The sequence below is a fragment of the Rhineura floridana genome, chromosome 6, assembly GCF_030035675.1.
Source record: "Rhineura floridana isolate rRhiFlo1 chromosome 6, rRhiFlo1.hap2, whole genome shotgun sequence".
NCBI lineage: Eukaryota > Metazoa > Chordata > Lepidosauria > Squamata > Rhineuridae > Rhineura > Rhineura floridana.
Window position 1 is genome coordinate 83,176,735 of NC_084485.1, and position 16,310 is coordinate 83,193,044.

Consider the following 16,310-nt stretch of genomic DNA (forward strand, 5'->3'; position numbering starts at 1 on the left):
TTAACAGTGCTCCAAACAGAGAAAGTAAATTCCTGTGTTGCTTCTATCCATTTACACACACTAAAACAGCATGCTAGACAGTTTGCTAACATGGCAGCTCCTTGACTAGCAGTATAACAAGGACTAACTTAGAATTATAGCTATATGTAGATCCAACTAGCTGGGTGATGAGATAGTACCAAGGTGTGCACTCCTATAAGGGGGATAGAATTTGCCCTACACTATATCAAAAACTAGAACTATGAATGATTATCAGGAGAGCCTGCATCTTCAAAGGCAGCTACCTTATTGAGATACTTACTCCCAAAGCACATTGCTAAGGGAAACCTCAGAATTTGTTCACAACTTCCCCATGTAACTACTTTGAGGATGATGTATGTATTCAATTTATTGAATTCTCTAGGGTTGCAACTGTGAAGAACAGCGAGTGCATGCTTTTGCTAGGTGGGCATTGGGATATTGTATCTTGCTTGCAAACACTCATAGAAACACAAGGATGGGGTTCATCTAACCTGCATCTCTATCACAAACTCTCCCTGCTGGAACAAGTGAAATGCATAGAAATCTGACTCTAACTCCTAGTTGATCTGGGCCCCCAGACAGAAAAGACTCTAAAGCAGGGGTAGGGAACCCTTAGCTCTTCAGTTACTGAACTACAATTCCCATCAGCCCCAGCAAGCATGCTCAGAGATGATGGGAATTGTAGTTCAGAAACATCAGGCAGGTGAAAGGTTCCTCACATCTGCTCTTGTGATGGTTGTCCAATGTTGTCCTGGAATGGGAAATGGTAGCATTCAATAGTGAAACTTACCTTGAAGATAACTATGTCTGAATTCCACCCAAGCCCTTAAAAAAACAACTGTTAACTGAATGGTTTGCAATGTGTAGGTCAATTTTCTACAGCTGCAGAAATACCTCCTATGTATCTCAAGCACTTTTGAGATGAGATCACAACAAAACATTAATGGTCACTAAACACAGTTTAAATTATAGCACTTATTTAAATTAATTTCTTATAACTGTCATATTTGCTTGGATATTTATTTGGACATGTGGATTGATGAATTAATGAAAACTGATGCTGTTTTCATTATATTTGCATTAAAAATTGTGTTAACTTTAAATCTTTCTTTGTAGTTCTGTAAGCCTATATAGAACAAATTGTTAAAGACTTCCCTGTATTATTTCCTTTCTCAGTTTAGCATATTTAGAATCTGACTATTATCAATGTTCTAGTGATTTTAACTAATTGGAAATAGCTGTATGTAAAGTTTGTTAATCTCTTCCAAAAACTTCCATCCTGGAGTTAGAAATAAAGGTCTTGCTTCAACATTATACAATGAACAAGGCCTGAATTATCAGCCTGCTTGCTGTGAGGCTGAGGGGTTTTTTGTGTGTATGTGTGAACCTGCTATTTCTTTAGCTTGGGAATAGATGATGCTGTTTATTTGTACTTTACAGAGAGGACAGGTTGGTATCTTTCAGTTAGCTGCCTGCCTAATGGTATATTTTCCAAATTGCTTTAGGTGGAGTAGACCCATTGATACACATTACCAATTCGCCCATTTTCATCACAGACTGTAATGGGGAGGTTAAAGAACAGTCAATACTTGTGCTTTTTTGCATGTATGAAATGACAAATACTGGCAGTTGTGACACTAGAACTGAGAACTGCGTGTTTCTGTTCTTAATGGGCCTTAAATAGCACTGAAGGCTCTCTTGGTTCCTTGCTGGTGCCATGGCAACACAGGTACCAATATCCTGGTACTATAAACTCACTCTTCAACACTATAGTGTGAATACAATCAGTTTTGAGGAAAGAAGTATAACTGAGTAATTACCACTAACAATATCTCAGAAGAAATTCATTAAAATTTATTAGTGAACCCATAATTAAAATAAGACACTGTATGTACTAAAAACAGTGAACTACAGCAGTCAGACACTGTCTTGGATATGTAGGCAAGCAAACAATTTCCAAGCAATGGTGATTGTACAATTATTTGCCTTGAGAAAAAACTGGCTCTAAGAAAGCAACCCTTAAGGAGGATACAGAAGAAATCGTTTTGCTTGGCAGCCACTGGAGAATACAAGTTTTTCAGTCAGTCTGTCCCATATACAGACTGCATTAAATTCTGGTGAGATCATGCACCTTAGCATTGCCTACAACAGTCAGGCACGCCTCTCTGCATGGGCAGGGTCAACCCCAACAAAAAAATCTCAAGGCCTTCCTGTAATGATCATTGCAGGGGAGCACTAATGTACACCTCATGTGAGGTCAGGCCGCATATAGAGACTGCAGTCAGTTTCTGGGATTTGCTGCAAGAAATGAATCCAGAGAAAGCTGCCTCTTGGAAGAACTGCCCTCTTCTTCAGGCATTGTGTGGCTGGCGTGTAGAAAGTCCCGTTTCCTCTTGACAATCTGGACAGTCACATGCATATGCATTTGAGAGAAAGCACTGGAACCATTGACATGCCCCATCCAACTGCTTAGCCCAACATTGATAAACGCCATTCTCTAGGGGCAGTGCTAAACCACCAGGCCCCACCCAGTATGGTTGGGAAGCCTCAAATGTATTGCCTCTGACACGCAAGCACAGTGAAAGAGGTCAGCAGATGGAGGCGCAAGATGCTGTTCTAGGAACATTCATGGAGCTGCAGAGAGAAAGAGATGGGACCTGCTCAGCTCTATCAAAAGGATGCCTTACCTTGGTAGCACTGACTGTAGAGTTCCACTTTTCATAAGCTTTCAAGACCTAAAAAAATAGGGCACACCACATAACACATCTAGTACCATAATAAGTACATAGCGTTGATTCTACTGCCTCCATATTAGGAGGCAGGTTGCATCTGTCCTTGTTTACGTACAAGGGAGTTTTTAATACATCAGTTGCCCCCTGGAACCACTTATTGCTTAAGCCATGAGCACAGGGATAGTGTACACATAAAAGAGGAGCAGCTGGAAGGGGACCAATTGTATCCCTTGCCAGAAAGCTGTAGCTTGCCATACATCTAGCTGTAGTGAACACTTGCATTTTTGGAGAAGTTGAGGCCAACATTCCATGTTGCTGTCCCATCTGCAACTCTGGAGAAATGTGTGTGTGGTTGGTCTATGGGGAAGTTTGAAGTGACCAAGCCCTAGATTCTCAGTACCTTCTTCATAGCTGTGGAGATGGCAGAGTTCTGGAATTCTGTTTCATTCACCCATCGGGATGCTGGCAGCTCCATCTCCATATCCCTGTTTCCTTCATCTTTGTCCAGGTTCAAAAAGTAGATCACGTACGTTTGACGGATGTGGGAAAAGATATGAAGAACCTGGTGAAGATTTGCAGATATAGACAGGGAAGGAGAAAGACATTATGACACAACATCCTTCCCCTTCCTACATCTTGGGCAGGAAAAAGCTGAACTGCACCCTCAAAGAGAGGGACCAGGTGACCTTTGGGCTTCTCCTCCCCAACCTTCACTCATCATTGTTTTGGGACAAGGAGCTGCAGGTACATCACCTCCTTGGATTTGGGAGTGAAGGCTGTGCTCTAGGGCAAGGGTGAGGAACATCAGTCCTGGACAGTTGGCCTGTCTATCGGCCCTTGGGACTCCCTCTAGGTCATGCTCACCAGCCATGCACTATGCCACTTTCAAGTACTTTTGCCTGCTGAGATGTGCCGTAGAGTTCAAAGATAATGCTTCTTGCCTACCTGGATGTGTGTAATACCCCTGACTTTTGCATGGCTGGAATGTAGCCCACACTGCTCTACCCACTTTTGCACCTGGCCCCACACACCACTGGCATGTGGTCTCTGGCAGGCTGCCTAGGAGGGAATGTGATCTGTGGGCTGGGAAATGTCCCCCACCCCTGTACTATTATGTCTAAGGACAATCTTAGTGCTGAACAGCTGGAAGCGAGATTATTCTTGTTCAACACCTTCGTACCTATGGCAAGATTTTAAAAGATTGAATCCATTTTTGACAAACAAATACTGTTCTACGTATTCCTTGGGGAGCTAAGTTCATTGCTGGTTGCCTACTTGCAACTTTCCGTCTGTCAATTACAAAACAAAACAACTGTTCTATCCGTCAAACCAGCTCCATGCATGGCACACACCCTGAAGGTTTTGATGTGAGAAATATATTTGCTGCTAATGCCAGTGGACTGTAAATCTCATGCAAAGCAGGAATGAAATGGGAGGAGCTGGGAGGGAACACTATGGCTAAACAATGGCTGATTATTTATATCCTTTCCTCCAAGGTGGCATACTTGGGTTTCCCCCTCCCTAGCAAGATTTGATTCCATATGCGGGGGTTCATATCACCTCTCCAACATGTTGCAGATGCCCCACTGTCACTTCACTGCCAACCCAGGCCTGGAGGTGATCTGCCAGTGCTGCTTTGTGCTGCTTCTCCTGCCCTGGCTCAAGGAGAAGGCTTGGAAACTCCCACAGCCCTGCCAGCAGACCTGCAAGAACAGGTAGTAGTAGTTAACTAGTAGTTAAGAGCTTGAGCTATGAGCTAGAAATCCCTGGTTCAAAAATCAAGCTTGGGCATAAAACAAGGTATCTTTTGGAAAAGCTATACATTCTCAGCCACAGCTAAAAACCTGAATACACATCTACTTGATTGCGCTACTGCTGAGATTCCTGGGATAATGTACATAAGACACTTAGGAAATGTACTATATAAGTACTGTATTATACTGCATGTCTCCCTTGGCTAGTGCAGGCAAAAATAAACCCTTAATTATGAAGTTGGTTTTCTTCTTTTATTTCAACTGTAGCATTAACTTCTCAACTACTGAGAAAATGCACTGGGTGCTCATTCCAAAGGATACTAGCCTGGAATGTGACACTGCAGACTTCCATATTATGTGACCTCCTGCTCAAAGCCTCCAAACTTGCTTCAACAAAATTCACTGCCTCATCCAAAATAAAGGCCCTTAACACCCACAGAAAAGCAATTATTCCTATTTTTTTAAAACTTCCAGGGATATATTGTGGGTTGATCAAATAATAACAATCCAAGTTTGCCCAACTGTGTAGGGCACTGGGGCTGCAAGTAACAACAGAGTTACCAGTTGTGATAAGCCTCTTTTCCTCAGTTACCTGTGGCAGGTCTCTGCACAATAAGGTACTTTGGTTTCCCATCGCCACAGCTCCTCTGTAGCACACATGTGGCTGTGCACTCAATCCTGGGCTGCTTCTTGGCAGTTTTCCTGGGGAAGTTGGCCACACCAAGGTTGGGATCCCATGGCTCTGAAGGAGGCAGGCAGAGGGAGCAGCTTCCAGTAGTGCTGGCGGCTACAAATCAGAAGAATGGAACAGATGAGATGCTTGGCTCTGCACTGCTAGCAACTAATTCTATGAAGGATCTTTATAGGGTCTAGGACAGGAACACTTGTCTTGCTAATGAAGACAGAGTTAATCCAGTGCTGCCTCTCCCATGGCGGCAAAGCTCACAAATGTCAAATCACAAGCAGCCTCCAACCACCCAAGAAACCATCAATCTCACTCCAAAAATATATATTCCCAGTGCGCCCTTGGGAACTGCAGTATGCCTACACTGATTTTTGAGCCAGTCTAAACAATCACTCCATATCAGGAGTGGGGAATTTCTGACTCAGGAGAGGGGGGAGAATGTGGCTCTTTGGACCCCCTTATCTGACTGTCTGGACTGTCCCCAGAGCACGCCTCTCAACAGCCCTGCTCCATGCCCTCCTCAAGTGTCTTTGCCCGGCAGGAATGTGTCCTTGAACTGTGATAATGCCCTTTGCTTATCTGGATAAAAAATAGAGACATGTATGTTGGTGTCAAAATCTGCATGGGTGAACCTACCGTATAAAGGTAAGACTCGCATCTACTGCTTTGCCCATTTTTGCCTCTGGCTCCACCCACCATGGACACGCTCCCCCTCCCCAAAGGTCACCCATCAAAGAATGCAGCCATTGGGGTGAAAAAAGTTCCCTGCTCCTGCTCTGTCTATAGTATACACCCTACACCATTGCACTGAAATCATACATGTGAAAGAGATCAGACTATCTAATCCCATTCTTCTAATTCTAATTCATCAGCCTCCAATAGATAGACCTGCACAGCTCAGACAATAGAATATCACAAAAACAGAGCAACTGTACTGCAAAAAATGTCTGCAGAGAAAATACACACTTCAAGAGAAGGCAATAAAGTTGCTGACTCCAGTCCTTTGTTGTTCTTCTGTTATTCTTCTAGAGTGTTTTTTAGGGACAGGCACTGTGGAATGCTTTAAAAAAATGGGGGTGCCACAGCATCTGATTGTTCTGATGCCCAACCTATACTCTGGACAAGAGGCTACTGTAAGGACGGAATATGGAGAAACTGACTGGTTCCCCATCGGAAAGGGTGTGAGATGGGTGTATTTTATCACCCTATTTATTTAATCTATACGCAGAACATATCATACGGAAAGCGGGATTGGAGCAAGATGAATGAGGTGTGAAAATTGGAGGGAGAAACATCAATAATTTAAGATATGCAGACGATACCATACTCTTAGCAGAAACCAGTAATGATTTGAAACGAATGATGATGAAAGTTAAAGAGGAAAGCTCAAAAGCAGGACTACAGCTGAACGTCAAAAAGACTAAAGTAATGACAACAGAAGATTTATGTAACTTTACAGTTGACAATGAGGACATTGAACTTGTCAAGGATTATCAGTATCTTGGCACAGTCATTAACCAAAATGGAGACAATAGTCAAGAAATCAGAAGAAGGCTAGGACCGGGGAGGGCAGCTATGAGAGAACTAGAAAAGGTCCTCAAATGTAAAGATGTGTCACTGAACACTAAAGTCAGGATCATTCAGACCATGGTATTTCCGATATCTATGTATGGATGTGAAAGCTGGACAGTGAAAAAAGCTGATAAGAGAAAAATCAACTCATTTGAAATGTGGTGTTGGAGGAGAGCTTTGCACATACCATGGACTGCAAAAAAGACAAATAACTGGGTGTTAGAACAAATTAAACCAGAACTGTAACTAGAAGCTAAAATGATGAAACTGAGGTTATCATACTTTGGACACATCATGAGAAGACCTGATTCACTAGAAAAGACAATAATGCTGGGAAAAACAGAAGGGAGTAGAAAAAGAGGAAGGCCAAACAAGAGATGGATTGATTCCATCAAGGAAGCCACAGACCTGAACTTACAAGATCTGAACAGGGTGGTTCATGACAGATGCTCTTGGAGGTCACTGATTCATAGGGTCGCCATAAGTCATAATCGACTTGAAGGCACATAACAACAACAAACAACAAACCTCTGCATGTTTAAAAATGTATTTTTGCTCTGCATTCACCATAAACCCAAGGCAGCTTATAAATACAACAATACAATCCATAAGAACGATAATTAAAATATAATTAACAACTTCTTGGTGGGTTTTTTTTGCATTTTAATTTTTTTTGTGACATCATCAAAAGTCATTCACAGCAACCTTCTTAACCAATAAAAAATGCCTGCTAAAATAAAAAAGCCACATGCTCCCACCTAAAAAATCGATCTGGATTCAGTATGTTTGTTTTTTTGTGGAGGGGTCTGAATTTGCTGGCTACAGAGCATGATCCTGAATAAAGATGGGGTGTTGGTGGAAAAGGGAAAAGAAGACAAAGATTTGTTGAGGATGAGAGCTTTCCCACCTTGTAAAACCCTAAGGAATTCAAATTCCCATCCTAAACCACCATCCTTTAGTGCCAAGTGTTATCATGTACTTACCACATTCTTCCACATCCAGCACCTGAGGGCTCTTAGAGGTAGCTTTTCCTAGCAGTCTCTTGACAGAGGCTGCCTGTTCTTTCTCTACCTGTAGGAGAGGGTTTCAGTCATCAGTTAGCACCAGAAGTGGGAGCCACGTCTTGAGGCTCCAGTTGTCCTTGGTCTCAACATCAAAGCATATACTAATATTAGTCATGATTCTGCAGTTGAGACAAGCCCAAAGTCAGAAAGGGATGTGGATTTATGTTATATATGCAACATTTTTTTTAAAAAAGTTATGAATTGGATGTGGTTAAGTGGGAAGTATCTATAGTTTAAAATACAGCAAAATGCAAACATTATAACAATTATACAAACATATCTGCCTTAATAGGAAGCTTTGTTAGGCTACATTTCTGCTCAGGAGTAAATCCAATTATATGTAATTGAGTTTACTCCTAGGTAAACTATGTATAGGGCTGCAATCCTAAATACACTTAGTAGCGTGTAAGCACCACTGAACAAAGTGAGACTTAATTTCTGAGTAAACATGCACAGGATTGCACTGCAAAAGTCCCTCACATGATGCATGTAAGGACTGAACATTTTTCAGTCTAAGATGCAGGGTGCCTGCAGCAAATCCTTAACAAAACAATGCCTCCTAATAGATGTTTTTTGTCTTTTCTCCTAATAGATATTAATCTGACTCCATAGCAAAACACCAGAGCATGGGATGGGGCATGGGGAATAACGAGGAAGGGGCTCATTTACTTTATAGTGTGCTCTGCAATGCTGCTTCACTGGACATTCCATGCACAGTGGGGTCTTGGGAGTGCACACAGTTGCCCCCAGCTCCATCATTGCTTGATTAAAGTCACCAGGATGTGATGGATCCACCAGAGTATGTGCTAAAGTCCTAAAAACAACGACAGTCCACATTAGCAAGCAAAATGGGTATCTCCAAGGCAACAGCTTGTAAAACACTCCTGAGCCTCTTTGGTCTACAACTGCAGCCACAGAGAAGGATGTGTGCCTGAGAGAGCTATGTGCGGACAAATGGGGCAGAGAAAGAAATGTACTGGCTTTGTCCAAAAACTGTCCTGGGGCTGCTGACTGGCTCTGTGCAATAGGAAAGTATTGCACAGGAAGGTGGCTACTTACTCCCTAACTTTAGAGTGGGATCTAGAAATCAGCATCCTATAAAACAGGTGTGGGGAACCTTTGGCCCTCCAGATGTTGCTGAACTCCCATCATCCTTAGCCATTGGGTATGCTAGTTGGGGCTTATGGGAGTTGTAGTTCAGCAACATCTGGAGGGCCAAAGATTCCCCACGCCTGCTGTAAAAGCTCAGCAATCCATAGTGGGGAGCTTCCAAAAGATGAAGGACAACTTTTCTACCAGGCTAAGTTCAAGTTGCTGGTTTTAGCATATAAACCCCTATACAGCTTGGGGCCAGGATACCTGAAAGATCATCTTACTCCTTATATGCCCAGTCAATTACTGCACTCTGCAGGTGAGGGTCTCCTGCATATACCATCTTGTCAGGAGGTCCGTTCTGCACAACATATGAAGCACACCTTTAGTGTTATGGCACCAGCCCTGGCCGAGGGCCCCTGCAGTCCAGAGGCCCCTCCTGAGAGTGGAGCTCCCATTCTGCGAACATGACCCAACACTGCTGCAGATCGCAGAGTGGGAGCTCCCAGACACCATTACAGGCAGTGCGGGCTTAAATAAGGCAGCCTGTCCCACCTACCTGTCTTGTTGCACACACATGCCTGCTATCACCCAAGATGGTGGTGGTGGCGTCACCCCCGCTACCATATTGGGCGATAGCAGGTGTGTGTGCACAGCACATGGGCCGTGTGCACTGATGTGGGAGGTAGGTGGGGCGGGTAGGCCGATTTAAGCCCCATGCCATCTACATTGGGAGGAGGTGTTGGGGCATACAGCACTGTGGGCCCAAGGTAGACTGGTGCCCAAGGGCCCAGTCATGCCTGGGGCCAGCCCTGTGTGGCACCTACCCTTTGGAATTCCCTCCCCTTAAATATTAGACAGGCGCCATCTGTTTTTTTCAATGTCTATTGAAGACCTTCCTCTTTCAACAAGCCATTTAAGTAGAGACCTTATCCCAGTCTGCGTCTATGTTGGAACTTTTTTTTAAAGATAGTTTTAAGATGTTTATAGTGTTTTGTCCATTGTGTGCCATCTTCTGGGAGGAAGGGCAGAATAGAACTTAAATAAATAAATAAATTCATTCTCTGCCCTCGGTTGCTCTCTATAGCTCCTAGCTCTTCCTCTGGAGTATTTTCAGCCTGATCTGAAGCACATTTAGTTAGGACTAAGTCCCACTGATTTGAATGGAACTTAATGACATGTAAAGGATTGCGTTCTTTATCCCCACTTCTCTCTCTGTGTCTTTCTATCTCTTTAGTTCCTGGTTCTGTAACTCCTAGCCCCAGCATATTAATTAAGATACTTGTGACTTATTAGAGTTTAAACCCACCTTCTCTGTATGTGTGTGAGAATCTCTTAATATACTATCGGCAAGGGGAGACCAATGAAAAATCATCTACATGCAGCTAGGAACTGGCTGTGAACTAGTTGCTGTGGATTTTGCCAGGCTGTGTTATTCTCCAGTTTGAATTTCTGAAGGGAATGAAAGAACAAAGATTTTTGTTTTCCAAAAATTATTGTCCTTTCTTGGCTCTCAAATCCTAAAGCTATGCTTGCATCATTACAACCTTATTCCTTCCCTTACCAAAGTCTGTCAGCAACAGATGAACTGATGGGGTCAGCACCAATGGCTCGTGCACGGCACAAGACCCGGATTACATTCCCATCCACCACGCCCGTTACCTGAATGTGTTGGACAAAAAACCCGGGTGTCACTGTACTTGTACCAGTTAAGGGGTGCTGAAGCTACTGAAGAGCATAATCAGGACACAGAAGCTCCTCTGCTTGTGTCAAACCTACTCTGTGAATCCATGGAGAACTGGGGTAACATCGTGGCTAAGAAGCCAAGGTCAAATCAAGAAGTTGTCGGTTTGAATCTTGCCTCTGCCATGAACTTGCTAGGTAGCCTTAGGCAGGCTGTTCCCTCTATCAGGTTTCAGCCTTTGCATCTATGGGATAATAATACTGACTTATAAGGTAGCTGTAAGGGTTATAATTAGATAATGCACATGAAGCACTTTGAATTCTTGAAAGCCATAGACAAATGTTAAGGATGATGAAGATGGAGTCATGATTTTCACAAGAATAGGAGACAGAAAGGGCTATGACTTCCATTTCATTTCCCCACTTTAAAAAATCATTTTTATTATTAAGCAACAAATGCTACATGGAAATGAACATTAAAAAAACAAGAAGCAGAGAGCACAGAGGTACAAGTCATTGTTTAGAGGCTTAGACAGTAATGCCTAGCAAGTTTTAAGTTCTGTATTAATATATTTTTTCCCCACACAGAGTTTGCCAGACATCACCTCTGTACAGTTCAGGCCTGCAATGTACAAAAGGAACTGACTCTTCAAGACTAATGACCAAGACTATCCATAATTTAATCTTTCTTTCACAGTCAAAGGGTTTAGGAAGGTATTGATAGTTCTTTTCATTTATACTTTGTGAAGCCATGCCATAAAGCATGACTTCTAAATTACCCGCAACTGCCTTGGCTGAGATCTTCCCACTTTCTGAAACCTTCTAGTGCTACCAGTGAAGGAATTAGGACCCAATTCACCATCTTTAGCGGCACCAAGGGAAACACAGGAGTGACCATCAGCTGCAAAGGGAAAGGAGATAAGAGGTGTCTACACCTCTAGATTGACGAAGGACTCCAAATCCCAAGACCAGGTTAGGTAACCCAAAGCCAGTTGAGGATGCCATCTGGTTGTGCATATCCCTGTACAAAGCTGCTCTCCCAGAGCCCAACCTTATTACCTGACCAAATGCTATGGATGCAATAGCTCCTGCTGTGTACTTCCCCACTCCTGGCAACAGCTTCTGCAGCTCTTCTGCTGTCCTGGGCATATGACCTGCCATCTGAGACACCAACTGCAAATGATCAGTTGAAACAACAGAAGAACACTGTTACCAACAGGTACCATCTCTGGTGGTGCTTAAACATGTTGCTGAAATGTCCAACAGCCTTGTAAGAAGGACATGACCCTTCTGCTATGAGGCTAAAATACTGTCTTAGAAACTCTTGGAGGATGGGTGGGATATAAATATAACAAATATGAGGAATTTTGCACACATCTTCCACATAAACAGTTTTATAGGGTTACTCAGTTTAGGTCCTCAGGGGTAAACTATTTAGGGTACCAAGTTGCCAACTAAGAACATTTTGCTGTTCCTTCCAATTAGACAGACTAGAACAACTACAATAGTTAGTTACTTTGCGCATGGCTCTTTCCAAAATGGCTATTGGAAATGCTTCCTTCCTATAAGCACAGGACATAAAGGGAACTATCTTATTGTAAAAAATTAAGCCCCGCTAGAGCCAAACACACACTGACTTGATTCAGTGTCTATCGAGTACCTTGTGTGCACCTTCCTGGAGCCGCTTCCCTCGGGAATAGTAGCCAAGCCCAGCCCACAGCTCATTCACCTCCTATTCCCAAACAGAAGAAGTTGGAAAAAATATCAGACAAGATTAATTATGGTTTTTGCGTGGTGTACTTTTTTTCTATTTTTTTTTTTGCATTTCTGTATTTTTGAAAATATAATAATTTTTTAAAAAGAGAAAGATCTAAGCTGCGTGTTCCATTCAAACATCCATGCATACACACAAACACTGCATTCTCTTTTTTACCTCTAGTGAAGCCTCAGCTAGATCCTGCAAGGTTGGCCATTTCTGTATCACAAAAAAAAACAGGGACTTGTTTACAGGGTCCACAAAGCAGAATGGATGCACGATGATCCAGAAAGCAGGCTAATGCACAAGATAGCGTGCCACAGAGAGCAAAGGAGCTCAGCATCACCTGCATCCAGCGGTTGTAGTAGTCGATCACTGAAGTCACCTGGGTCTGCTGGAGCATGATCTCAGATACCCACACTGTAGGCACAAAAGGAAAGCAGGTGCTTCAGAGATACTCTGATTCCTTCCCAGAATCTTGCCGGTTCTGCTTGGCAAATGGCTCAATAGACTTTAAAGAATTGCAAGGGTCTGTTGCTAAGCAATTTGTATCCCAGAGGGACTGTGTAGCTGGGGATAACTAATTCTGCCTGCGGTTCCATCCTGCCCCTTTGAATACCACACTGCTGCCAAGAATCAAGTGCCATGATCGGATTGGTGTACAGCCTTGCCAGGGATCCCCTAATGTCCTTAATTGGACTAAGTGGGCACAACACAAAGTGTTTTTCTCAGCAGCAAAATTGATACCACCACACTGCAGCTCTCAATAAGACAGTGTCATGTTCAGCCTGTGCAGTTAGCTCCATAGAACCCCTGAAAGTAGAGAGATAACAGGAACTCCCAGCAGAACTCCTTAGGGTTCTCTCTCTTACCAGCATATGCTCGTCTGTCAGCATCACCTTCGCTTGCAGCCTGTAACCGAGTGAAAAGGGGACACAGAACAATTACCTATCTCTTTTAAAAGAACAGGGCCCTTTTCTGAGCATCCTAGAAGTCCTCCACATTATGCCATACCAGTTTCCTCCAAGGAAGATCCCGTTTGCATTTATGATACCAGTTGAGCAGCCTCTTCCGAAAATCTTCCGTTTCAGCTGCATTGCTGAAGGTGTGGAATGAAGACTGTTGGCTGGGCATTTCTGCAACAAAGAGAGGCCAGTTACAATTTCCAGTGGCCATTTCTATCAGTTGCACAAAGAAGACAAAATACATTGCAAGGAATAAATCTGCACTAGACCTTAAGTGGTAAACATTTTTGATAGATGGCTGAAGAATGGCATTCCTACTAGTACCATTATTTTCAGAACAACAGATCTGCTGCTTCTGTTAACCCCAATGACATAAGTCCCCAGCAGATATCTCCTTTGGTCATCACATTATGCTGGGGTGGGGAACCTTTTTCAGTCCAAGGGCCGCATTCCCTTCTGGGCTACCTTCCAGGGGCCACATGCCAGGGATGGGCAGGGCCAAAGACAAAAGTGGGCAGAGCAACCTATGTAAATTTTACCTTTGTGCAGTAGGCTAACTTTTACACATTCTGTCCTCTGTCCAGGCAAACAAGAAGCATTATCAGAGTTCAAGGACAAATTCTAGCAAAAACATTCAAGGAGGGTGTGAAGCAGGACTTGGTGACGGGGTGGTGGCTCAGGAGGTTGTGTGGCCTAGGGAGAGTCCCAAGGACCAGACAGAAAGGCCTAGAGAACCATATTTAGACCCTGAGCTTGAAGTTCGCCATCCTGCATTGCACAAATTCAAACCAGGAAGAAGAGTCCCTATGACGGCAAACTAGGCAACTGGTCTCTGTCTGCTTATGCAGTATTTTTTCTGGTGTCCCTGATAACTGTGCTGGCTCAATATATTCCACTTAATTTTTTTTTAAAAAAAATTAAATACTGCCAAATAAATTTCTAAGAATGTTTCAGTGGCCCTGCCTACTTTTAGGGACCACTGTTAGAATGGAAGCAAGAAAGGTACAAGCTTTCAGGTTTTATGTTGTTAGCCAAACAACTCTAGTCACTTTCTAATTCCTTTAACAGGAATACTCTGTCACACAGTCATCAACCCAGGATGTCTGTAACTTCAGATTCTTTGAATGCATAACCAAAGAAAAAGCTGAAGCAAGTTCAGGAGTTGTTACCCCAAAATAACTCATCATGAAAACAAGTTCAAAAGATTCCATCTCATTCCTTTCATGCTACACTATCAAAAATATCCTTTTGAACCCGAAGCACCTTTGTAGAGTGTGAAATTTCCTTCACATTTCTTTAGTGATTTCTGTTGTTTCCCAGTGTTCCTTTGTGTTCTTAGCTTCCTGCATGTTGCCAACTGGAGTTTGTTCATTGCCAGGCTAGGAAAAGCAGACAATGCATTACTGTCTGATTAGATTTCCCCTCACCATCTCCAGATCCAAAATTAGTAATATGTATAACTCTCTGTATACAATACCCTGTATTCCACCCAGGTGGCAAGGTAGGAATAAGAACTGTGAAAATATATTTTAACAGTAGAGATGCACAAAAACAAAGGAATATCATGAACTGCAAAGGATAAGGATGAAATAAGACACCTGCCTTTATTACTCCTTAACATGTATAGTCTACAAATACATACAACAGAAATGAGATAATGAATCCTAAATTCCTGGAGTGGACTGCATCACTTTAGACTACAGGTGGGCCACAACATGTAAAAAAAACCACTCTCCTATGTAAAAACTCTTTGAAAGTACAAAATCTAGCACATTAGGGAGAAAGGTTCTAGACCATCTTCCACTTGTGCTAGTTTTCTACTTGTAGTTCCCGCAAAATGGGATCCTCCTTCAGTAGCCTAAAGTGGTATAGCCCATTCTACCGTCTCAGGTCTCTACAAACTCATCCGCTGCCCGTGTAGCAAAAGGAAAGCCTCCTCTTATCACATGCACGAAGATGCATGTACACTGAGGAGTATTCTATGCATTAGTATACTCAAAACAGAGCGTTACTGAAAAGAAGGACCACAAACAATATTCCTAATTCCCCTCTAATTTCTACTCCTACCTCCGCCTCTTTGTCACTTTCTTTCCGCGCGTCGCACTCGGAACCGCCTTCCCAACTAGTGTAGAGCCAATCAAAACGAATCATGGCTTCAGCCCGGCAAGCAGCAGGCTCGCCAGGAAAAGGGGTGTATGACCTCAAGCCAATCCGCATCATAGAAAGAACAAATTATGGAATCACGATGGCTACTTCCTGGTTTCTTTTAACGCCATTTTCGCCCCATGGGACAGTAAAGGAAACTAGGACTTTAGCGTAGCTGTGGTTGGGTAGTAAAGTACTCAAGCCCCTTCCCAGAAATATGTAGCAAGAAAATAGGAGCTCGTGCTCTTTCTAACATATTATTTAGTGTGGAAAATGTGCAATTTAAACTCACAGGAGCTTACTTCTGAGTAGACATATATTTTATTTATTTATTTATTTATTGTACTTATATACCGCCCCGTAGCTGGAGCTGTCTGAGCGGTTTACAGTAACTAAAAACATTAAAACAAATATACAAATTTAAAAACACATCTTTTAAAAACAATTTAAAACACAATTTAAAAATTTAAAACACATGCTAAAATGCCTGGGAGAAGAGGATTGCACTGTAACGATGTAATATAGGACTGCACTGTAATGCTTATAATAATAATAATAAAATTTTATTTGTTAGTCGCCTATCTGTCCGAGTTAACGGACACTCTAGGCGACGTACAACAATGTAAAATACATAAAATACAAATCAACAGTGCAAAATACAAAAATCAAAGTACAGATTGTTATGATGATGTCCCAGTATTATGCATTCCCACTTGTAAGAGTGTCCCACTGAATTCACTGGGGCTTTCTTGCGATGAAGAGTATAATCGTACGCATATTGAGTTCAATGGGTAAGCTCAATGAGTATGCTCCTAGGTACGTGCGCATAGGTAGGCAGTGA

At 42.6% G+C, this 16,310-nt stretch overlaps 1 protein-coding gene across 7 annotated transcripts; it reads right to left on the reverse strand.

Annotated features, from left to right (window-relative positions):
• Positions 1 to 1,854: 1,854 nt before the first annotated feature.
• Positions 1,855 to 16,248, reverse strand: MUTYH (mutY DNA glycosylase). Of its 7 annotated transcripts, none has more exons than XM_061632774.1 (16): positions 16,144 to 16,248; positions 14,588 to 14,703; positions 13,374 to 13,495; positions 13,232 to 13,271; positions 12,706 to 12,779; positions 12,537 to 12,578; positions 12,264 to 12,335; positions 11,663 to 11,776; positions 10,485 to 10,582; positions 8,498 to 8,642; positions 7,748 to 7,835; positions 5,100 to 5,294; positions 4,314 to 4,456; positions 3,154 to 3,315; positions 2,709 to 2,756; positions 1,855 to 2,422 (listed from the first exon to the last, which is right to left on the reverse strand). In XM_061632774.1, the coding sequence occupies exons 2-16, from the start codon at positions 14,694 to 14,696 to the stop codon at positions 2,303 to 2,305; spliced, it is 1,572 nt and encodes a 523-aa protein (XP_061488758.1). In that variant the 5' UTR covers positions 14,697 to 14,703; positions 16,144 to 16,248; the 3' UTR covers positions 1,855 to 2,302. The 7 variants fall into 7 exon arrangements, with proteins under 7 accessions (XP_061488758.1, XP_061488755.1, XP_061488757.1 ...); XM_061632771.1 differs by lacking the exon at positions 16,144 to 16,248 and adding an exon at positions 15,392 to 15,480; XM_061632773.1 differs by lacking the exon at positions 16,144 to 16,248 and adding an exon at positions 15,207 to 15,370.
• Between the last annotated feature and the right edge of the window lie 62 nt (positions 16,249 to 16,310).